The following is a 25,414-nucleotide window of genomic DNA, read 5'->3' as shown; positions in this document are numbered from 1 at the left end:
CTACAAAATTTCTACTTGTTCTTCTATTCCTTGCCAAGGCATACTGAAAAAAAATTAGACCGGTAGTCCGTGCAGTAAAGACGCACATAACCTCAATATCGGGGCGCAAGAATTGCACACAATTCTCGAGACTTTATTTCGCATGAGGTATCGCCCTATTCTTTTGCTACATTCTGACAAGTTGCAAGCTATTATAAAGAACCCGTCTATCGAGCATGTAGGCCTTAGTTAAATGTAAATCTGGAGCTCGACGTTGCAAAAACCTTTCAGATATCGTGTTTCCCACTGCTTACAAGCTCTCTTCGCAGACTGCTGCTTCTGTGCCTGCACCTTCAAGGAAAGTGCAGAGAAGGAGGGGAGGCTATTTCGGATGCCATTTCAGTTAAACCATCAAAACGAGCTGCACAGTCACTGTCGTGCTCGTCACTCTCACACACGTTGCTGTAGACGCCGGATTTCTTACAAATATGTGTGAGTACACTTTTCTCAGCTATTCCCTGTCTCGCATGTTCATTACACATTGAAAGCGTGAAACGTAGGTATGTTCTGTTAGAAGCCATTTTAATATGTAAACTACATAGAAAGCACGGCATGCTCCGGTAGGATAAAAAATGCTGCGGTATCAACAACTACTATCTATCATTAGTTTATGCAACTGTCTCAGAAAAATATATTTTTGGTGAAATTCCGCAGCGTTTATTAAACGATAACTAATTAAAATTGTAATAAATGTATACGCAGCCTGGAAATGGACAAAATAAATCAGGCAGCACTAAAGCGTCACATTTTCCTCTCAGCTACCTGCGTTGCATTAGTTTCGAGATGTGATGGCATCAAATCGATGTCACAATAGAAGCTAGTCCTTCTCAAAACATTTCTGCTCTCTCAAGTTGATAGAATAACGAAGAAACACGAAAATAGGCCAAAGCCGAAATAGGAATTTCTTTTAAGGCACACACCAGTACACACAGCCAATCTTGATCCTTAAAACAGAGGAAAAAATTGGTGCCAATAAAATAAGGAGAGTACAGACCGCGCACTTACAATCAATTGAACTTTTCAAAAAACCAAACAGCGCATTTATTCTATGTTTGGAAACAACACAGCGCACAAAATAAAACGTACAAATCCAGCATGCATACAACAAATACCGCCATTATTTATTACGTACCAATATTTTATTGTTCAGGAAAGCGAGAAATGTTGCACTAACGCACTAAGTGCCAACTGTACTTATGTAAACAGGCTCTGGATTTTCGACTTAGCGCTTAGTGTTCTTCTGTTACAGCAAGGTGTGCAAGCACACTGTTTGCAATAATATCGTAAATAATTGCCATACTATTTTTTATGGTGCTTAAGGTTGCCTGACTCTATAATAAAACACTTTCCCGTCGGTGCTATGTACGTGAAGTTTACCAGAGCTGATCGCGGATATGCTTTCCAGGCTATACAAAATTAATGGCCGCGTCAATGTTTTCGTAGGCCTTCCTGAGCTGTATTTGAATTACGTTTCCATTCTCTAAGTCTCTAATAGCTGGAATAAGTTGCCTCGATTCACTGTACGATGCTTTCAGCTGAATAAACATGTTAAATTGAAAGCAATGACACGTAATAAAGCTTCCTCATTTATTCACTTTTCATTTATTCTAGTGGCGGGAACAACAGCGTTACGGAGACTTCCGAAACTTCCGAAGTCGGTGCGCGATGTTGGTGAGTATACGGCTGTCTCTTTAAAAGATCGAAGCATTTGCATTTAAGAACAGCAAGGAAGTATAGGACTGGTGAAATATTTAAAGTTTGGAATGGAAATCGAATATTGTGAACTGAACCATCGCATTCGAAAATAAAGTGCTTGAAAATTGAAAATATTTGATAGTAACCAAATATTTTGGAACAATCGACTGGTAAGGTCTGGTTACTGCTCTCTGTCTGCTAAACAAAGTAACGAAAGTTATCGGTAGTGTAACAACGACATAAGTTTTCGATGCAATGCAGAAGCAACAAAATGATAAGCGACCCAAATCTTTGAGTTAAGTGTCTCTTAGTGGCACTCGCACCTTGCCGTTGGTGTTCTTTAGGTTACCTTTAGGCGAACGCAACGCATGAATCGAGCTCGGATGGAACTCTTTTCCATTGTTAGCCCGGTAAATATCATGGCACCTGCTTGTGTGTGACGTTATTGGTGACGTTATTGGTGACGTTATTACTTTCGCTTTTTATTTCGGCGTTTCCAGGAATTTCGCCAAAGTCGTGACCACGTGGCGCATCTCCAAAATCTAGGATTCCGAGCTTTGGTGTGCGGTATTCAGTGATTTCTAAATAATTATAATTATTCCAGACGCTTCAGTAACTCAAGTTTTAAGTAAACGTATGCTCTCATATTATATCTTAGTGAAACTCATGAATTTTGTACTGTGCTCTCTTTTTCAATTTTTTCTCGGCTATTTTTAGTTTCGTTCATTGGTCGTCTCAGTGATTTCTAATTAATTCTAATTATTCCTGGCACTTCAGAAACTCAACTTGTAACTAAGCTTATGCTCTAATATTATGTCTACAATGAAGCACATTTTTCAATGAAACCCATTCTTGTACAATGAAAACCCTATTTTCAAATTTTTTCTGAAATATGCTGAATTTCGTCCCCGCTACTCTCACTGATATGTAATTATTTCTAATTTTCGCAGACACTTCAGTAGCTCAAATCGCAACTATATTGTGCTCTGATATTATATCTGTAGCAAACAGATAAATTTTACACTGTACTATTTTTTCTATTTTTTTCTTATTTATCTTTTGTTTCGTCCCACGGTCGTCTTAGGAGATCACCGGGAAGAGCGGCGCAAGAAACAAGAGTGTCACTCGATGCTCGAGCTGCTAATAAGTAATGCAAACGTTGTTTACACTTTCGCTTTGCAAGCTTGCATAACGACCAGGAGTGTTTGCTTGTAGTCTGTCATGTAAGTGATTTGGCAGTCTGGTCTCGTAGCGGGTATGTGTCTTGCGCTATAACCAGCAATGTTTTCCTTGAAACGGACCCTGTTACATGCGTGAAACCCACGCATGTCCTTGAACAATTCAGTTCTTTTTTTCTGCACGGCTATTTGATTGCCGGCAATCATATATTTAGCGTGTATGGAAATCTTGCCACGGAGCGGCCATTCATTACGGAAAAGTTTGTTTCTAACTAGGCTCTGAAAAATGTTGACTTGCTAATCCTCCAGTTTCTTAAAATACAATTAGTTACCTTGTGTTAGAAACTGTCTCTTCATTTTTGTTACGCCACTCAATATTCATTATTGCATACTTACGATTCGTGTTAGATTCGTCGTCGAAAAGTTCATGTTCTCCCAACTCTACGAGGAAAGAATCGCTGCTGCTGTGCAGGCCCTTGCCCCAAAAGCATTGAAAGGGATATTGAATATATCTTTATTTTCAACAGATTAGGGGAGACAGGAAAGAAAAGCTGCAAGTGCAGCTAGAAAAAACACCCTGCCCCCTATGACCACAAGACATGAGCAGCGCGGAGCTGCCGCGTGTTTTTAACAATAAAAAATACACAGTTTTGCAAGAATGCATGAGAACCCTATTTAAAGAAATGCATGAGAACCCTAGTAATATTTTATTCTGGTTCCTTTCACTTCCAAACGTATTGCGCGTCTTAGTACCTTAATTTCACGCAGATCTGCGCAGTTTTTTTACCAATATTGCTATCAGTGATAACGATATGCTTAACAAAACTAACAATCCTAAAGTTTTGATCAGGTGACGTGATTTCGTACCTGCGTTTTTATTCCAAACGAGGACTTAGACGTCAGTAGCTGAAGTGCAAGTTCATACGTAGTTGCTGTGCCAGAACAATTACAAAGTACCGTATAGGCACATGGATCATAGCGTTTAGTATAAATTGTAACGTGCGAGCTGTCGGCGGAGCCTTCTTCGGGTTGAGCTGGTGGCGCTGGCGTACGAAGTTCTCGATATTGAAAATGAAAAGAAGGACATGGCGTGGAGTAGCTTACCTAGGGAAATGTAGTGATAGTAGAGATCATAATAAGTTTAGTAATTCTATTAGAAGCGATTTCATTTATCTTGCATTCGTTATGGGCAAAGGGTTCCAAAGAAGGTCCTTGTGCTGATATATGCGAAGGGCATAGTGCTAGTAGCAGATCAGGCAAAGCATATCGAGAAACTTGAGAATATGAGCGGCGATGCAGTGATAAATATATGCCTTAAATTATGCACATAAAAATCGAAACGTGGTATTTGATGCTGACAAGAGCAATGAACTAGCATCAATTCAACAGTAAGTCATACATAGGCATACATAAACATAGGTATAACATAGGCGTAAACATAAACATAAACAAAACATAAACATAGATAAACATACATAGCTATAAACATAGGTATATATAAACAAGGAAAGGAGTACTTAAACATCCCGCAAGATAATGAAATAATGATGGGGAAGCGGACTAAAGTAATTATGAACTCCAGAGAACTTTGGGGCGACAATAACTGTGAGGTTGTACGAAAAATCTAGAAAAGAGTAATGGTGCCAGTGCAATTGCTTGGAAATGCCATTCTATGCTTTAAATCCGACATCATGTCGTAGTTGGAAATCAATCAAAGATCGGTAGGAGGATTGGCTTTGTAAGCCCACGGTAAAGCCATAAATGAGGCGAGTAGGGGTAAAAGGCTTGGCCCTCATTTCAATCAGAGAAGCGAAGAGCAAAATAATTTTGAATAAACACTCAGGAACCTGCATGATAATAAGTGAGCGGCGAAAGTGTACAAATATCTATTCCACAAAGCGTGGACGAGAAATTAAAGAGCAGGTCAAGAATGTTGGCTCGCAGGTACAGCGTATCTGAACTTATCGTGTAGTCCCGCAGTCGGTCGACCAATCCAGCCATGCCAGTCTTAACGCACAAATTGGATCACGTCCGTGTCGCCAATTTGTAGAGGCGGCATAAGGAGGTAGCCGCCATGGCCACGGTTTATTTAGGCCGGCCAGCAACGGTGGAGCTGGATCTTCGCCGGCCGACACCACGGTTGCTCAGGTTGATCGCGCTAGCCTGGTCTATCCTCGCGCTGCCTGCACGTGAGCCCATCGTCGTCTTCGCTTGCTTTGGAGGCGATAGTCGGGCCGCCAGAGCCTCATCATTGTAAAAAACAATCGCAGCCATCACAATCAGAACGAGCGTGAACAAGGCCAAACCAAGCTAACCAAAACAACAAGCGAGCGAGAGCTGACGTGGATAGACGATTGTACGAAGAGAACGTTGCGTCTGAACCACATGCGAGTACGATTTGAGCGGTTGGGCGGGTCTGCATAACACCAGCTTCCCCCGCGCACGTCACTGAAAGGGCTGCTCTCATTGGTCTTTGGTGTGCGCGGCTCGCTTGCCGCCACAGAAAGCCGCGAAAAATTGATCCAGCACAGATCGCATCCGCGGCACGAAACATGTCGCGGCGCGCGTTCTGCCGCCGGCAGAGCGCATTTTTCTGCTAATCTGTACGGGTTGAGCGTAATTATATCTTGGTATTCATGTCATTGTCGTCACGCGATCATCGTCTTCCCATTGTCGGCATGATATCGCCGTCAATGCGTCGAAGCCGTCGTCATATCGTCGTTGCGGAGGACTGGATTATTACTTCTGGGCTGGAGGACGTGCGCTCAGTATCAGCGGAGGAAAAAAATATTTGTCTGTTCATCAATATATGACGCATCACGTCACTCGAGGCGTACCACAAGTGCCTCTGTCCGCTATACCACATTAAAGTTTCCTCAGGTTTCGCCAGTGGTATCGACTATGTGATCAGAAGCTGTCTGTGGTCCCATTCGGCGCTCTGCTGCCTACCACATCATGGCAAAACATTCCCCCTTCGTTGCTTCCAGGAGCGCAAACTAAACAGCAATAATGACACGTGCACTTATCTTTATCGGGCGGCCACGTTTGGCCGCCTAACAAATGTTATCGCGCAGCGCAGGACGCGCCTGCATGTAAAAGAAGTTTCTGGAATGTTATCGATGGTTCCGTCCACTGTCTTTCTTTACCAGGACAACAGGGGATGCCCACGGGCTTTTCGACGGCTGGATGATGTCGTTGCGCAGCATTTCGTCGACTTGTTCTCTTAAAGCTGCACGTTCTGGCGGCAAAACTAGGTAAGGGCTCTGGCGAAGTGGTCGAGCGCACTTCTCGGTGATTAAGCGATGCTTGGCGACTGGTGTTTGTCGAATCCTCGATGACGTCGAAAAGCAGCCTTTGTATTGTCGGAGCAGACCTCTGAGCTGCTGTTGCTTAATCACGGGGAGACTTGGATTAATGTCGTAGTCTGGTTCGGGAACCATCGTCGTCGGGGTAGATGCGGCGGAATCCGAGAGGACAAACGCATTAATGGTTTCCAGAATTTCCTCGATGTACGCGATCGTCGTGCCCTTATTGATGTGCTTGAACTCCTGGCTGAAGTTTGTCAGCAACACTTCAGTTTTCCCTCCATGCAGTCGAGCTATCCCTTTTGCGACGCAAATTTCACGGTCTAGCAGTAGGCGTTGGTCGCCTTCGATGATGCCTTCTACGTCAGCGGGTGTTTCGGTGCCGACCGAAATAACGATGCTGCAGCGAGGTGGGATGCTCATTTGATCTTCGAGCACACTCAAGGCGTGGTGACTACGAGGGCTCTCCGGCTGCATCGCTTTATCTTCCGACAGCGTTATTGGCTTCGACTGCAGGTCGATGATTGCGCCGTGTTGGTCGAGGAAGTCCATACCGAGAATGACGTCTCGTGAACACTGTTGGAGGATAACGAAGGTGGCAGGGTAAGTCCGGTCATGAATGGTTATTCTTGCCGTGCAGATTCCAGTCAGCGTGATGAGGTGTCCTCCAGCGGTCCGAATTTGAGGGCCTTCCCATGCAGTTTTAACTTTCTTTAACTGCGCGGCGATGGGTCCACTAATGACGGAGTAATCGGCTCCTGTGTCCACTAAAGCGGTGACTGCGTGGCCGTCGAGAAGCCCGTCGAGGTCGGTGGTTCTTTGTCTGGCATTGCAATTAGGTCTTGGCGTCGGATCACGGCTGCGTCGTGTTGAACTGAAGCTGGAACTTCGCGTCGTCAGGTCGTCTTTCGTCGGTGTAGTCTTGGCTTCCTGACTTCGTCGGCACGGCGGCGTGTCGTTATTATGTCGTCGAGATGGTCTCTTCGTCGTCTTCGTCGGCGGCGGAGGATCTTCGTCAGTTCGACGAACAGCAACCGCTGTTCAGATTGCGTGACTTAACACGCATGTAGCCGCGCCGAAGCGAATATCCGCGAACAAAAGTTTGAATAGATGAAACTCGGCCGCGTTGAGGCATAACGTCCGCCCTGCGCTTCCGAAAATTCGGCAGTTTGTTAGCACCGAGTGCGACAAAGAAGCCCGTAGCGATGTAAATGACGCCATGATGAATAATGGGCATAAGAAGGAGAGACTATATTTGAGACTTCAGGACTGTCGCCAACGTTATGCACAACGGCATTCGACCATAGCTGCAAATAAGTACTACCAGTTTCCTCCCCCGGTAGTCTAAGGAGGTCAGTGGAAAGTGCTGCGCGAGAAACAAGAGTGTCACTCGATGCTGGTGCTACTAATAAGTAATGCAAACATTGTTTACACTTTCGCTGTGCAAGCTTGCACGACAACCAGCGGTGTTTGCTTGTACTCTGTCATATTGCCACGCGCTTGCGCCGCGCACTTCGGCCACTTGTTCCCAGAAGAAGACAAGGACTGGCTGGCTCGTGAGCTCGCGCCTTGGTCTTTGGTCGGTGCTGCGATGCCCCTTCGACGACCCCTACAATAACGGTCTCGTTTAGAAGTCGTCTATCAGTTAAACGTAACATTTTTCTCGTGGAGGTGCGGGGTAATCTGGACCCATGCAACAGACCCCTCCTAGCACCAGGAACGGTAGACCGATACCGGAGATCACACCAGTACGCCGCGCCAGCCGGATAATCTGGGATTGGCCCCTGAGTTTGAGCCTTTACCTGCAAGGTCAACAAGAATAAAGGGAGGTATGGATGCTACATCCCATACTACTGCAACTAACCCTGCGACGGCCGCTCCGGTGCATCCGCATTACACGCTGCAAAAACAAACTGCGCGTGCCAATTCCGTCCCATGACGACCTTCTTAAAGACGAGGAAGACTGGCTGGTGGACTTCGAGCGCGTAGCGGACTTCAATGGATCGAACGACGAATCGAAGCTCCAAAACGTCTACTTCAGCCTTTGGAACAGTGCTCGCACGTGGTTCCAGAACCGCGAAGGTGTTCTGACATCATGGCGTGAGTTCTGTCGCGGCCTCTTGGACACCTACCTCAGCTTCGATCGCCGGGAACCTGCAGAATAGGCCCTCCAATCTTGAATTCAGAAACCAAACGAGATTGTGGCTATGTACGTGGAAGACATATGCGTCTCTCCAGGCGAGCCGACCCTACCATGTCTGGAGACAAGAAGCTGCGTCACTTTATGCGAGGCGTGCAAGAGCAGCTTTTTCAGAGTAGCTCGGCGAGAAGCAAAGTAGCTCGTCCAAAACAGTTGCAGAGTTTCTCACTGAAGCCTTCACTATGAAGAAGGCCCTGCACCAGCGCTTGCAGCAGTACAATCGGCAAGTGAATCTGACCTCTGCTACCAGTGGACTAGGAGCTCTCACGACTGACGTTCTTTTTGGCACCATCCACTTATTCCCTCAACGAGAGCTGTTAAAGCCATTGACGGTGTGGTATTTCTTTTCCACTGCAGGCGTCGCATACTGGGCGAACTTAGGAATTCTCGCATGCCATTCGCCACCTTCTCCATCAGTAGCGCAAGCTCGCATTCCCATAATTAGATCTAATACGCTCTCTCAAGATGTTGTAAGAGAAGACGCCCGACGGGAGCGCCCGAAGCTAGAATTTTGCACGCGTAACACGAAAAACGTACCGCCGCTCCAAGCACAAATTGTGCATTCGTTCACTACAACCAGTTCCTTTTATGTTCTTTTAATTTCGCTCTTTTCCTGGCTTTCTGAGCCCGCTTCCCATCGCATGCACACAGCTTCCAAACAGAAACATCGAAGTGGTTCACCTCTCTGCCTGTCCTCACCTTATTGGTTTTGGGCAAAATACTCTTCTTGGCGAGTTTCCCCCACTTTTCCATATTGGGTGTCTCTAGCCTCTTTCATTGGCCGATACCGGAAATAACGCTGCCTAAAAATGTGGCCGATCACGAAGATAGCTTTGATACGGGCGCTACCACTGGTTTCGGTACCGGGGGTACTGGTTGTACGAGTTGTACGAACAGTATCACTACAAGGGGGTAGTGATGCTAAGGCGAGCTTGTCGCATTCGTCTCTCATGACAGCGATCGTTTTCGGACGCTGTTGCTGCTTGATAATGACGCAGACTTTATACATCGGCAGAAGATTGGGAGATGGAGGATTGTTTGTCGCAGTAGGTGGCCGGAAGTTCCTGGCTCTCGGAGACCTCTGTCGTGCGCTCGGTGGCCTGGGGTTGTGCTACCGTGTCCTAGTTCAGCAGCATGACCTGCTGGCTTTCAAGTAAAGAGCTGACTCAGTTCCGGAGGAGGTGGGTCTACCGGACAATTCCAGCCTATGTGATCTAATGTGGCTTTATCGCCGCGAGTGTAGGCGGGAGAAAAGTGACCGCTATATTTGTAAGTATCATGTTCTGGAAGAAGTGGGTCTGTAACCAGTGGCAGATGATTTCCTAGTCCTTGGTTAAGGTCTTGTGAAGGGGTAGGTAGAGTTATCTGTTGAGGTGACAGAGGTGGTTTATGTCGTGAAATGACACCACTCTGTCTTTCGCAGACCTCAGATAGGAGATGTCTACGGCCCGGTCGACTAATTTTCAGGCGATAGTGTGGCCTGCCTCGTTCCCCGTGTTGGTGGAGTGGGCTGGGACCCAGTTGAGTTCGATCTCTCGGACGGGATATGGAGTGTAACGAAGGCTGCAGAGGGTGGTAGGGATATGTGGTCATTCGAAATGTTGCGTATGGCGGCTTTCGTGTGACTGAACACTGCATTGGTGTCGTTGCTAGCTATCGCTCGAGCGATCGCAGCTTCCTTTGCTGTTTCGGCGAAGTTGAGCATATGGTTGTAGCCACAAGCGAGGTGCCTATCCCAATTAGTGCTGCCTGCGTGGATGGATCGTGGGTAGCATATTCTGCTGCATTGATGCAGAAGGAGTTGCAGTACTGGTTGTATTTGACGTGGAGAACACGTGCTCGGGACTTATGGTGACCCTTACGATGGATCGGGTGCATATTCTCTGGAGAGTTTTTATTTCTAATGCGTTGTCAACGTGTGGTGGCAGTTGAGCAGGTTGCGGGTCTTACAACTCGAAGCCTATGATGAGGCGGAGGAGGAAAGCTGTGCCTGATCGAGTGCGCGCGAGGTGATACAGGAGTTGAGGTGGGCCTCGCACAGTTTGGGGAGAGTTTCAGGTTCCTAAAGCGAATAGTCGCACTGTGGAGTTTGTCGGTGGGAGATGTAGCGCCTACTGGTCTACTGTACGCCACTGTAACGAATACTGTAACGTCTGCATGGCGGATGAGCCGCGGTAAAGTAGGCATAAGGTAGGGCGTAAACAAAGCGGCTCAGTATGAATGCGTGTACCAGTCGGCAGAGGTCAGCTTCCTTCATATTCTGATGGTTTTATGCAATTGGCCGGAAGTGGCGGGTGATTTTAGTAATCGTTGGGGTGAGCTTAGCGAGAATCTCAGCATTCCCACGGTTGCTCTAAGGAGCTTCCCGAGAACGCAGATTGTGGTGAGCTACCTTAGAGGGAGGCGGCCTGCACTTATTTGCAGGGGAGGAGTCCCCAGAGGCTTGGTGATGAGCCCGTGATGACCAGAGAGTTTGGACTTATTGTCGGAGCACTCGAGTCCTGCGCCGTTATGTGAAGCTCGATCGCGCCGATCGCCTTTTACACGGTCTGCTCTACTTGGCCGTCATGGCCCGCGGTTACGCACAGAGTGATGTCAGAATAGAAGGAGTGCTGTAGTCCCGGAATGCCGGCTAGTTTAGGGGGAAGTGTAAGAAAGGAAGCGTCAAACAGGAAAGATAACTGAGTTTCGCGGTATGCCGCGCCTACACAGGGCTATTGGACCTGACCATAGGATGCCTAGAGTTATCTCGGTAATCTGACCAGATATGAACGAGCTTATTTAGTTGAACGAGTGCTCGCCGGGTTTGATAAGGGAGGGGTTAGTGAGGATGGCACCATGCGTGACGTTGTTGAAGGCTTTCTTACGTTGAAGCCGATAATGACAGTCGTGCACGTTTTCTCAGCGACGTCGAGAGCGTGTCGCGAGAGTTGAAGCGTGATTTGTTGCGTGGACAGGTGAGTGCAAAATGGCTGGGGGGGGGGCGGCAGGTCATATTTTTAAAGGGATTTCGGAGGCTGTTGCAGACAAGGTGCTGCATCAACTTGTCTATAAAGAAGGTGAGGGATATATGACGAAGGTTCTTGCTCCATAGCGGTTTGCCTGAATTTGGAATAAATGTGACTCGAGCTTGTCGTCATGCATGGGATAGTTCGCCTTCCCGCCAGTAAGAGTTCCTACCGTCGGTTAACACCGAGACGGAGGTGATTTCAGTGTTTGAGAGGGCTTCTTTAGAGACCCCGTGGCCCCTGGGCCAAAGTGGTATGGAGTTGATTTAGTGAGTGGTGCACTTCGGCATCGGAGAGGTCCGCGACAAAGGTGATGTTAGGAAAGCCTTCGCAGGTGGGGATAAGGTCGGTGTGTGTCATGTTTAGATAGCGGTGACGTAAATCCGCGAGCAGATCTGTATGACTATCTGGTAATTGATGAAGAAGACGCACTAAAACGTCACTTTGGTAGGTCTTTGATTGCGTAGGATTAAAGAAATGTCGGAACAAAATCCACGACTTTTTAAAGCCTAGCTGTCTGTTCATGCTGTCGCATGTCTGTCGCCACTGCTGTCGCGCCAGACCGAACGTATAAACCGCAATCCGGCGCGCCATTTTTGCGATCTGGCGACGCAGCTGTCGGTTATACCGCTGACCGTTCCAGCATGTAAGAAAGCTGGTGCCATTTCCGACATGCGGGGTTGGAATAAAGAGCTACCATGTCTTTCGCGGTGGCTGAAATGTCTTTTTTGATTGTGTGCACCCAATGGTCCATGTCATTATTATGTGTGAGTCCGGTTTCGTCCTGTAGGCGTAATTTCTTGTCCCAATCTGTGGTTTCGGCACGGAGAGGAAGAAATTTGGGAGGAGTGATGTGGAAAGTTGTCTGGAGAATGTAATCACTGTCGAGACTGTGACTGGAGTTAGACCAGTGAGCGTTTCATATATGTTTCCAAGGGTTAGGCCAGGGGACTCATTTATGACAACATGGTTACCTATGCGGGTGGTGGTTTATGGGTTGCTTAGTATGGTGAGGCCGAGATTCTGGGCGGTGAGCGATAATTGAGTGATTTTGCGTTATTCTTGCGTTGACGCCACGCCTAGTGGTGGGCATTAAAGTCGCAAACTATGAAGAGTGGGGTTTGGCCGCTAGACGAGTTACCTTTTAGGGGAGCTCCAGGATGACAGGTCGTTTGTCTTCGGGTCAGCTATAGAGTTTGAGGAGAAAAATATTTATGCCTGCTTTATTTTCGGGGAATGACGTCAACTCAAGGTTAGCTCTGCGTATGAGCTATAGATAGTATGCTGGATTGTGGTGATATTGCGCTGGAAGAGGATTCCGTGCGTGGGTCCAGCACATCATGGGGGAGATTTGACCAGGCCCTTAGCTTTTAGAGGGCAATTATATCTGGCGGAGAGCCGATGTGTTGGACGTGGAGTTGCAGATTGCCCCACTTATGGCGGTACCCCCACCAATTCTATTACCACATTCTAAGTTGCTGGCCGGGGTACCATGGTGGAGTACAGACGCTGGCGCTTGACGTTGGGGACCTGAAAGGAGACAGACTGTGACAGCTGCGAGGTAGTCTGTAATTTGTTGGAGGTTCCTCTAGATATTTTGTGCCCTGTGTGCAGTGTTATGTTGCAAACATGAACGTTTCTAGCGCGTTCAGTTTGACGTTTAACTTTCATGCACTGCACGAAACACCGCTAGGATCTCATCTCCCAAGTTGCGAAGGAAAACATTGTGTTTCATCGAGGTCAACTATACGTTGAATCGCATTCCGATTTACCGAAAGAATTATGAATGCCAAAATGACCGCCGATTCAGAGATAAAAACAAATACTCGCAAATAAATGTTTAAGAGAGGACATGTCGACGCGCTCATTCAGCCTGAACTTGTTTAACCCGCTGTTTATCCCGATAGGTGAAGCATTGTTAGCTATATTGATGTATCCGAAAATTACACCGTGTAAGACTCTTAGAAATGTGGCTATAAATGTTTATGCACCAAATAAACACGCGTGGGGTCACGCACCTAAAGATGCCGTATTTCTACGATTCTAATGCGCCGCCGTATAAACCGCCACCTAATTCTCACGCGGATTAAGTAAGCAAACAAAAATAAGGCTGAATATAACAGGAGCTTGCTTTATAAAAGAGAAATATAGCACGTTCTCACATTTCCGAAGAGAAAAAGAAAACAAGTGCTGAATTATCCTGTCATCGATGGGAAGATTTTTTTTCATCGACGCCATTTGCGCTTCAGTGGCCTCAAATACTAAGCACAGAAGGCGGTATTTTTGAGGGACCGCTTTTAGAGATACGACTATCACTAATACAAGAACTTTAGTGACTTGTAGAAGTATGCGGCTGTGAGTGTTCCAGGAACTTATCGCGGACAGTGAGCTTCGCAGAGTGCCAGAAACGCTTGGGGCTGTATATGGTGACGCATCCGGTGCCGAGTCGCGCGAAATCTCGCCAAAGTAATATTTCCTTCGAAAGTGATCGTAGTCAAACACAAACGGAAGCTTCAGCCACTTCCAAGTGAAAGAACTCTGCCGCCATCTCGTGATGGTGATGACGTTTCATCTGACGGCTCTGACGTCGGATGTTCCCAAAGCCGCAAAGGAGGTTTTGGTTTGATACTCGACTGTAACACGCCGGTAATTTTCTGGTTCTATTTCTTCGGAAAAAAGCAGATTTAAATTTGATCAATACGCACATGAATAGGTTAAGCTGAGAGCCGGCAGCGGGAAGCTTGAAAGTGTGTGGAAAAAAAAAAGTGTCGATACTACGCCTCCCTTGAACAATTTGGCCGCCACTCCGAAATTCAGCAGACGACGTTAACTCGAAACCTGGCTGCGTGTGGACACAGCAGACTCAGTGAGGCGCCAACATTCTCGGCTGGGCCTCACAACCTGACCCTTGCACCCGCAGCACATCATGTCACCTGCTACACGCTGCATGGCGCAACGCATCACTCATACGACGACGCTTGTAATTTAGGCATAAAACTCAGCAATATTCTGTCACATTCGTTACCTGGGTTAGTTGAATAAAAATACATTACTTGTGTACCGTAGCAGAGTGATACCTTAGGTAAATAAAGAATTCAGATCAATTGTCTTATATATATATATATGTTTTCTTTTATGGTGCTTCTGTCCATGTTGAGTTGAAGCCGAGAAATAATGAAGCATTATCTAATGGCTGAGTTTCTTCACTTGGAATGCAACCACTGATAGATATACAGCCTCGCAATATTTTCCGTATGTGATTAGTTTATAGCATGCCACAATATTGAATCATATGACTTATATGATACTTTCTGTATAAAATATGTTGAAATTCTATAAAACTGCACTAACATAATTGTCATGGTGACTATGACGCAGCCCATTAAGCTACCGACCACTGAATTTACAGATATGAGCGGTGAAATTTGCAATCAATAAATTGGGTTCAGTTAAGGTTGTCTTACACAATTCGGTACGTAGATGAATGACTGCAAACTTGCTGTAAAGGTGCTTTTGTTAGATATTCTACAGGCTATATATATATATATATATATATATATATATATATATATATATATATATATGTATATATATTGTCACAAGCTGTCATGAACCACGCCTGCCACGGAGACAACGAGAAGAAAGAGGAGAACGACGTTGGCCAAGCTGCCGCGAGACCGCTCTTCAACAACCGCGCCTATCAACCAGATTCCTCTGGTTCTGCGTTAAACACCTCGTGTGTAACATTTGGTGGAGCTGTGCGGGGTAACTCCCACGACTTACAACGGAACCACCAGCACTAGAGCTACGCCGAAGCCGTCGCCTCGCCGGACTTTCGCCGTCGCGCTCAATCATGGCTACAGAGCAAAATACCCTCACCAGCAGTGCCTCGGCAAGCCCAGTCCCTATCCAGCACTACCGAGAGCCACGCATGTTCTCGGCGAAGGCAGAGGAAGATGTGGATGAGTGGCTGACCCATTACGAAAGGGTAAGCCAATACAATAACTGGAATGCTGCCAGTCAGCTTAGGAACGTTGTTTTCTTCTTGGCCGGCACGGCGCTGGTATGGTATGACAACCACGTGGACATGCTAACTACATGGACACGCTTCGTTGAGGAGATCAAAAAGTGTTTCGGTGACTCGGACGCAAAGAGGAAACGTGCGGAACTCACATTAGCCCAGAGAGCTCAGGTACCCGGCGAGACTTGCACTACCTATATCGAAGAAATTTTGAAGCTGTGCCGAACCGTGAACCCTCACATGACAGAGGAAGATAAAGTGGGACACGTGGTAAAAGGAATAGCGGAAGACGTGTACAACTTTCTCATTGGTAAAGAGAACTTGCACACTGTATCAGAACTGATACGGCACTGCCGTACGTTCGAGGCGCTGAAGACTCGCCGAATTACACCAAAGTTTGGACGGCTGGCCAATGTAACAACTGTAGCAAGTGTTGACACGAGTCCTCCGCTCCCAGACCTATCGTCCGCCATCCGCCAGATAGTCCGCGAGGAGCTACAGCGACATGACGAACAGGCACGTTATGCGGCGCCACGTTACAACTCCTCCGTTTTCCGAGACACTCTTTGGGAACCCCCTTCGGCTACTTGGAACGACTCGGTGAACGTCGCGGATCTTAGCGGCTCCAGAGACGAACCGCATTACATTACGACCGAACCACCACGCAATGATTCGCCCCCTCAACGTTTTGATCCACGCCCACGCAACTTTCGTCCAAGAAGACTCGCCGCTACCTACGACTTTCAAGGGGAAGAGCCTCGTTACCCTCAACCGATGTCTTCGGCAGAATACTTCAACCCGCATTCTGAAGTTCGCCCTTCGCCAGTGTGTTACTGCTGCGGCATGCCTGGCCATATAGCTAGGTACTGTAGCCGACGCCGAGCATCGAACTACGGATCGTCAGCGCCGACTATGCGGTCTAGCGGTCGTACACTGCGCACTCAGTGGCCAGGAGACTCCACTTCAGGAAGCCACTTTCGAGAGGACCGATGCAGCGCCCAGGAGACCTACCTTGGAGAAGAAAGAACCCGGAACCGCTACCGCTCCCCTGCCTCCGGCCGTACTCTGACGCCACCACCAGCCTTCCGAGCCTCCCGATCACCATCCCCTCGGCCGCGATTCACGTCACCATCGCCTCGGCGCCGTTTCGTGTCGCCCCCGCCGGGAAACTAGCCAGCGCGGCCGATGGAGGTGAGGTCGCTGGAAAATGTGTGCTGCCGACTCAACTGCCTCCAACTATTTTCATGCTAAAGAATAAGGTTCATGTACTGATTGATGGGGTCTCTACAATGGCTTTAGTCGACACGGGAGCAACTGTCTCGGTCATGAGTGTGGGGTTTAAAGGCCTTCTGGGACGCAAGGTTATGTTTCGTTGGGACCAGTGCACAAGTTTCCGTGGAGTCAGTGGTGAAGCATTATACCCGGTTGGTGTGTGTAACGTGGATGTGTCATTGGGTGGGAAAGTTTTTAATGCAGAGTTTACTGCTCTTCCTCACTCCTCGCATGACGTGATTCTGGGGATTGACTTTTTGCAATTGTATGGTGCGAATGTTGACTGCCGGACGGGAGAACTCAGTGTCGACACCAGTGTTTCACCTGTGCTCTTTGAAGGTGAAGCTTGCCCGGAGAGTGTGCTGTGCGTGTCTGATGATACAGTTGTGCCCGCCTTATCCGCGATGCGTGTTGCCGTCGCCTGTTCATCTCCGGCTCCTATCTCGTTCGACGCTGCAGTGGAACCTGTACATCGGAACTGCCTCAAGAAAAACGTGTTAGTTCCGCACTGCGTAGTCTCAGTGACCAATGGATGCGCGGGGCTGTGGGTGCTAAACTGTTCCACTGAAGCGGCAGTGCTACCTCAAGGCCTAAAGATTGCCACGTTTCAGGAAGACTCGCCCGTATCGGTGGCAGTACTTACAGAGCTCCCCGATGGAGGAGCAACCAGTGTCTCGAGCCCCGGGAGCTCGAAGATACTTTCCATGATTGACAAGTCACTCAGCGATCACGAGCGTCGAGTTTTGATGGCCCTGCTTACGAAACATACCTCGGTATTCGACTTTGCGCAGCACGATGGCCCGCTATCAATTCCTGCGTCCAGAACTCGTCACCGCATCAACACAGGAGCCGCCGAGCCAATCCGACAAAAACCCTATCGTGTATCTCCGTCAGAACGCAAGATAATCAGTGATCAGGTCCAAGAAATGCTATGCAAAGGCGTCATTCGAGAATCATCTAGTCCTTGGGCAGCACCCGTGATATTGGTGAAGAAGAAAGACGGTACGTGGCGGTTCTGTGTTGATTACCGTCGCCTAAACGCCGTCACTAAGAAAGATGTATATCCGCTCCCACGAATTGACGACGCCATCGACTGTCTCTTTGCGGCATCTTACTTTTCCTCATTCGATTTACGGTCAGGTTACTGGCAAATTCCTATACACATGGACGACAGAGAAAAGACAGCATTTGTAACACCCGACGGACTATTCGAGTTTAACGTGATGCCTTTCGGGTTGTGTAACGCACCTGCAACGTTCGAAAGGTTCATGGACACGATATTACGCGGCTTAAAATGGGAAGTTTGCATGTGCTACTTAGACGACGTTGTGATCTTCGGGCGAACGTTTAGTGAGCACAACAAACGTTTGGATTTGGTCTTGAACTGCTTGGAGAAAGCGGGCCTTGTGCTCAATTCAAAAAAATGCCATTTTGGGGAACGACAAACTCTTGTGCTAGGCCATCTCGTCGCTAAAGAAGGCATCCGACCAGATCCACAAAAGACTGCGGCCGTAGAAGCATTTAGAGTACCCAACTCTGTCAAGCAGTTAAGAAGTTTCTTGGGCTTGTGCTCCTATTTTCGCCGATTCATTCCCCGGTTTGCTGACATGGCTCATCCCCTTACACGCCTTCTCCAAAAAGGCGTTCCCTTTGAGTGGACTGCAGATTGCGACTCATCGTTTCGCCAGCTCAAGTTCCTGTTGACATCCCAACCAATTCTTAGGCACTTTGATCCTTCATCACCAACTGAAATTCACACCGATGCCAGCGGCGTAGGCATCGGTGCTGTGCTAGTTCAGCGTGTTGACGACAGTGAGCACGTGATCTCTTACGCTAGCCGGTCCTTGAGCCGCTCCGAGCGCAACTACACAGTCACCGAACAAGAGTGCCTGGCGGTCATCTTCGCCGTGCAACGGTTTCGTTCGTATCTCTATGGGCACCCCTTCACTGTGATAACAGATCATCATTCGCTATGCTGGCTTGTGAATCTGCGGGATCCCTCAGGACGACTAGCGCGCTGGGCCCTCCGTCTACAGGAATACGATTTCGTTATTTGCTACAAAAGTGGCCGGCGACATGCTGACGCTGATTGTCTCTCTCGGATGCCACTTCAAACAACTGAATGTGATGCGGACAATTTTGATGAATACATCGCTTTTGTGTCCCCGGAATTTCCGGATATGGGTACCGTCATATCCGAGCAGCACAAGGACGAGAGCTTACAACCGCTCTTCGCGGCAGCACAGGAGTCACCTGCAGGCAGTCGCTTTCGCCTACGTGATGGTGGCGCGCTGTATAAGAAGAGCTACTCGACCACCGGTGCACGCTACCTTTTAGTTGTCCCCAAGAACCTTCGCCACCAAGTATTACACGCCATGCACGATGACCCAACTTCCGGTCATCTTGCTTCCACACGTACACTCTACCGGGCTCAAGAACGTTTTTACTGGCCTAAGATGCGGAAAGATATCGAACGGTACGTCGCCAGCTGCTCTCAATGCCAGCGCTACAAGCGTCCGCCACAAGCGCCACATGGCCTGCTTCAACCAGTTCCCCCTTCTAGCGTCCCCTTTGAGCAAGTTGGTATAGATCTTCTGGGCCCTTTCCCGCGATCCTCCAAGGGTAATCGTTGGGTTATCGTTTGCGTAGATCACCTTACCCGCTATTGTGAGACCGCCGCATTGCCATCGGCCACAGCTACAGAAGTTTCTATCTTCTTGCTGGCTAACGTTATACTCCGACATGGACCTCCTCGCATAGTAATCAGCGATCGTGGGCGACAGTTTACCGCGGACGTGGTTGAAGAAACCCTTCGTCTGTGTTCATGTAGCTTCCGCCATTCTACGCCCTACCATCCACAAACTAATGGTCTGGTCGAGCGCACAAACAGAACGCTTGCCAACATGCTATCCATGTACGTCGATTCAGCACACAAGAATTGGGACAGTATCTTGCCTTTCATTACCTATGCCTTCAATACCGCGAGACACGAGACCACTGGTTACTCACTATTTTTCCTTCTGTATGCTCGTCCGCCGCGCTACACCCTCGACACCATATTTCCCTACTTCGCTCATGACAACGAATCAATTGATGAGATCCTATGTCGAGCAGAAGAAGCGCGACGCCTCGCTAGGCTACGCACCCTAGCATCGCAGGACCGGTCCAAGATCCGCTATGACGGGCGTCACCGCCACGTTTCCTTCGATCCTGGGGACCTTGTGTGGCTCTGGACGCCGTTGCGGAAGCGTGGCTTGTGCCAGAAGTTTCTCGCCCACTACGTCGGCCCTTACGTTATTCTGGAGCGCCTCAGCGAAGTAAACTACCGCATTGCGCGTCTCACGAGCAGTGGACGACGCTCGGCCAAGGCTGAATGAAGTGACGCACGTCGCGCGTCTGAGGCGTTACAACCCACGAGATGACTGACTCGCCCGGCGGGCTTCGTCTGCCAGCGGGGAAATGTCACAAGCTGTCATGAACCACGCCTGCCGCGGAGACAACGAGAAGAAAGAGGAGAACGACGTTGGCCAAGCTGCCGCGAGACCGCTCTTCAACAACCGCGCCTATCAACCAGATTCATCTGGTTCTGCGTTAAACACCTCGTGTGTATCAATATATATATATATATATATATTTATTTATTTATTTATTTATTCATTTATTTATTTATTTATTTATTTAGCCTATGTGTACTATTTTATTGTTTATTTTTCACCAGGTGGAGCGGTAAAACAACAAAGGATTGACCCGCACATGGAACACAAAATTGATCTATTGTTGGATATGGGTAAGTGAAAGTTAATCAGGTATCTTTGTTTATTGCCTATTCTTATTTATTGTGCCAAGTAAGCTGGCAAGAAATGGAAGGCCAGTGGCAACCATCAGATGAATTGGTAGCAGCCGCCAATTGCGGTTCAAAGATTAATTCCTCTGCCTTTCAAAAGAATAATGTTACTCTGCTCCCGAAAGTTAACAAGAAAGACCTAAATCTTTCAAATACAACAAGTGCGTTAAGATAAAATATGAATAATACATTTCTGCGCTTCAGTTAGCGAATGATTGGACAATTAGATGTGAACTGTTTTAGAATATATAATCCCACGTAATGTACGGTGCAATAAAATTATTGGAGCCAGCACGTGGAAACCATAGATGCGAATGACAGTTTGCTCGAACCTCTATGTGCCCACTGTTTTCTTATGAACGGACTGCGCTCTAAGTATTATTCAAGCTGCGGAAACTAAGTTACATGAATGTATGCTGTCTAGCAGAACAACTACCGCAAAAAGTGCATCCACAAGCATATAAAACCGATCCTGTAGAGTATTTACTGCGTTTTAGGTGAAGTGTTAACTTCAACGTGTCGGTCGGAACCAAGGCAGAAAGGTTTCATTACTAAATGGCGCATAATCTTGCCTACTTATCGTTGTTTCTTGTTCTTGCTTTCTTTTTTTCAACATGTAAGCCTAGTTGAAATAGCATAGTTTGATTTCAATAAAGCCTCACTTGGAGTTCTATACTTCGGTTGATTTGGAAAGATATGGATATTTTTACTTGCCTGGCGTTCGAGAGCTAAGCGGTAATTCGGTTTTTCCTCAGTTACTTGTGCATGTGAAACAAGGCGTCTTAATCAGCAAAGTTTTTTTTGCCTCTTGATTCCATACTCAATTATTCCCTCTAAAATCCTTATCGGCCTTCCATTTCATAAAAGGAGCTAAACTTTTTGGAATGCCCGCAATTGATTCCATTGAGAATCTTCAGTTTTTGAATAAAACCAATAATGAGGCATCTGATTTACTCATACCGTCATTTATTCTTACAGCTGTTATTACAGCACCATGCGATAACTACTCTGCTCGTTGGGCATTCCCAGGGCACCTCTAATGTTTAAGGTGTGTGTAGAAAGCATGCCGCACGGAGACACAAGCCGAAGGTTGCTTGTATCTTAACTTAGAAATGTATTTTTTTAATGGAGACAGCTGCTGAGTGTTACGGCGTGCTTACTGTTCAAAGTCATTTCCACCATAAGATTGCCAATTCGGTCTAATTTAAAAATAAATGTAATTTCGAAAGCAACAGCTTTTTGTTCAAGGGAATACTCGTCGAAAAATATGCTTCATCGCTGTGTAGCCCTGAGTTTATCATTTAGTCCCCACACTTTGATGGCGAATAATGACTTAACTCTATTTATACCAGATTATAACGCGCCACTGGCAGATGTCTGCCAATCTGAGAAGCTAGCGAAGCTGTATCAGGAAATTTTTATATTACTCTAATGTAAAACTGTGCTCGCTGGTGCAGTCGAGGACAGAGGTAACAACGGCATCCTGGCAGGTCTCCTGGAAGAGCCGGCGACCGTGTGCTAGGGCCTCTTAGATTAGTAGCACGTGGGATTCTAGGCATAGCCGTGCATGCGGTGGTTAGACGGGTAGGTGTGACAGCCGGCGTATTTGGCTGCTTCTATGCGTCATGACAGCAGGAGTGGTGCTGCCGTAAGAGATCTGTCCCGAACGGCGCCTCGTCTGCTACTGAGACTGCGGTTATGGCACGCTTGCTATATTTGAAATAATTGGTTTTCTCAATAACTTCTGATAGAAAATGGTTGCATTAAATTGAGAGCGCACGAAACGGTGACGTTTTTACTGCCAAAGGTAATTTGCAAAAGCGGTCATTTATATTGACACGTGAACTTTATCTTTTACGGGTGAGCGCTTTTCACCGTCTAATAAATGTTATCGCTCAGCGCAGGAGGCGCCTGCGTGTGTCGGAAGTTTCTGGAATGTTATCGACGATTCTGTCCGCTGTGTGTATTCGCCGAACATTGTGTAGTCTGATTGCATGTATGCGCGATGCGAGTCCGCCTCGACCCGCAGAAGAAAGCTGCCATCGCAAAGTTCCCGAAGCCCATCGACAAGAAGGCAGTGCTTAGAGTCCTTGGTATATGTGCCTACTACAGGCGCTTTGTCAGGGACTTTTCAAGCGTCGCTGAGCTGCTGACACATCTAACCAATGTGATGTCGAGTTCAAATGGGAAACGCCTCAGGCCGACGCATTTCAACGACACATGCAAAAAAAAAAAGAGTCGCAGGTAGACAACAAATTGAGGTGAACTACGGAGATCTCTCTGGAAATGCCGTGCATAAAATTTACTTCGATGTGTATTTTAAGGGTGTGTGAGTCAAGATGGCCGGGACTCATAGCTAAAGACCCCCCGGGGGGTACGTGTCGTGTGGTTTCTTCGTGCACTAGCGTTGCTCAGCAGCACGTTCCTATGTCCAAAACTAGTCTCAACGTTTGCCCTTTGATTTGAAGAGAGTAGGATCATCACGCACCAGATTTAGTCTGCTGGCAAGCGGACAGTGTCGTACCAAATATTCTCCGAACTGCGATACGGACAATTTTCTTCAAGTATCCCTTGTACTGTGTACATGTTCCGGCAATAAAGGGCCTTGCCTTTTCTGTGTTACGTAAGAAATAGGCACAGCGTATTCAATTCGAAAGCTTCTGTAACTAACATTCTCTTTTAACTATATGTGCCTACATATATTTTTCTCTGAACAAGGTGAGTCTGGTGGACCCAGTAATATCATAGGATTATAACCTGTTTCAGCTATGCACTTCCCTTTCCGTTTCGAGTGATTATCTGACTTTCTTAAAGCCATCAAATGTTCACGTTTTCACACGCAGCCCTTGTGAAGTATATATGTTTTATCTATGTTTAGCTCCCAGCCCCTATGAAGAAGAACTAGACACTGGATATAACGGTGAGTATAGCCTACTACCCCATTTTGACGGCAGCATTCCCCCAAGTATAACACTTAAATTGTGAAGACGTGGTTCTTCATGGCAGGTTATTGTAGAGCTTCCAGTGCTTCGTAGCTGCGGTTCGTTCGCCCTCAGTACGGTTTTGGCACATTTGCTTCTTTTACATTTAGGAAACGCACCAGTCCCACTCTTTTTTGAGATCGTTTTTTGCATCCCTAATGTTGTAAAATCATTTCAAGTTGAATGTATACTTTAAAATCTAGCACACTACGGTTGATCTCCAAGACGATATATTTTGTGATCATTGGTTGCATTCTTTTATATGTCTGACCGAAAATGTATTTTTGATCTCACAAAGTCCCCACACGTAAACAGCTGCAACCCGGGGTGTTAGCACCCAGTGCTTGTTATTAAAACCCATGCGCATATATTTAATAAGGATACATTTAGGACGCGGAGATGAGGAAATTTTATGGTTATATTCGTGTGAGTATACTGCCAAACTGATATGTCGGTTCAGTAAAGTCTGTCAGTTACAAAGGGCTTGTAGCCGTGCATGTCTTTTTGAATTCAATGAAGAAGAGAAATAAGTAGGAGGAAAAGGATAATGCTCATGGTGTTGCGCCCAGCAGTTGCACTGCAAAAAACATTTATGGCTTAGCGATGGAGCCATGCGCATGAAGATCCTGTTATTAGCTTCTGCTGTAAAATATTGCGTTTTTTGAACTAAATATTCTCGCATAATACCGGCAAATACCATACCGCTTGCTAAAAATGTTGAGCTGTACGCCAAAATTCATTCGCAGTTGTATTCAACAGGCCTCAGTAGCTGACGTACAATTTCCGGCCTGTTTACAGCGCCGCCACGTACTTGAGAAATGGATACTTCATTCAGCCTGCAAAATAAATTATATCTGTCTTCTTTAGGAACAGGCATCTCGGGTAACCCAAGCTCCATAGACGCTGCGCTCATGCAGATAAAGTGCGGGGATTGCAGCTGCGGGCTTCCTGTGAGAATGGAGCAATATGGACGAGCAATGGGCTGCACTCAAGCGGTGAAAAAATTAATTTGTTCTTGCCCACCCAGGGTCTGCTATATGAACCACATTGCGAAGTGTCTACAAATGTGGGCCACCGGAAAGTGCAAGTCGCAACACCTATTCGTCACTTGCCCCTAATATTGCAATAAAGGCCTCTTTATGAAACTGCGCCCTTGTGGTGTGACTGTTCTGTGCTTCCGCGCAGAATGTTTCGGCCAATATAACACCGATGTGGAGGCACATCTGTTTTCTAAAGGCAGGAATGTATTCCTGTCGAGATCGCTTCGATTCTATATGGATTATTTAGCACGCCATTAGCCTGTCTCGATTGTCACACGTTGGCTTACTGCGCATTGTCGACGTGCGGTTTTTGTCATCGGTGACAGTACTACAGCAGAGAAAGTTTTCTGCTTCCAGAAATAGGAAGATATTATAATTCATCAGAACCATCGCTTTCATCTCTTGGGGGGGGGGGGCGTCTCTTTCCACAATACAATAAATACCGAAGGAATTGCTGAAATCTGCTGATTTTTTTCTTTCGTACGTAATGTAAGCCGCGTTTCCTTCCACAGAATTTCAGCCCCTCTGCAGCAGATGGATTCCGTGTGTATGAAAGGCTGTATTTTCAACTTGCTGATCCAAAAGAAACTTTTGGTGAAATGAGTACAATAATCATAGCTATGTTGTGCAATCTTCGCATCTATTAGCCTTTTGAAACTTCAGGGCTGCTATTCAATGCGCGGATAACGTAACTACACAAATTTTAACGCTTCAGACACAACTTTAGTTATTCACGCCCACAAAACTTTTCATGAGACTTTGCGGATGTCATACCAGTTGACCGCGTAGTAGTAGCCGCAGGCCGGCAGATATGACAAACAAAGGGCTTTC

The 25,414-nt window shown here is 46.9% G+C and overlaps 1 protein-coding gene across 1 annotated transcript; it reads left to right on the top strand.

Moving 5' to 3' along the window:
- Nucleotides 1-347: 347 nt before the first annotated feature.
- On the top strand, nt 348-24,692 carry LOC129380221 (uncharacterized). The gene is made up of 5 exons (XM_055074444.2): nt 348-471; nt 1,651-1,710; nt 20,437-20,505; nt 23,441-23,482; nt 24,411-24,692. The coding sequence occupies exons 1-5, from the start codon at nt 468-470 to the stop codon at nt 24,659-24,661; spliced, it is 426 nt and encodes a 141-aa protein (XP_054930419.1). The 5' UTR covers nt 348-467; the 3' UTR covers nt 24,662-24,692.
- Nucleotides 24,693-25,414: the final 722 nt, after the last annotated feature.

This window comes from Dermacentor andersoni, chromosome 4 (genome assembly GCF_023375885.2).
Source record: "Dermacentor andersoni chromosome 4, qqDerAnde1_hic_scaffold, whole genome shotgun sequence".
In the NCBI taxonomy this organism is placed as follows: Eukaryota; Metazoa; Arthropoda; class Arachnida; order Ixodida; family Ixodidae; genus Dermacentor; species Dermacentor andersoni.
Note: the sequence above shows the minus strand (reverse complement) of the source record. Positions and strands in the feature narration are given on the sequence as shown.

What these genes read in the sequence shown, in the direction of transcription:
- LOC129380221 (XM_055074444.2), top strand. An exon ending in GAAGTCGGTGCGCGATGTTG is followed by an intron (nt 1,711 to 20,436) that starts GTGAGTATACGG and finishes ATTTTTCACCAG; the next exon opens with GTGGAGCGGTAAAACAACAA. An exon ending in ACTAGACACTGGATATAACG is followed by an intron (nt 23,483 to 24,410) that starts GTGAGTATAGCC and finishes TGTCTTCTTTAG; the next exon opens with GAACAGGCATCTCGGGTAAC.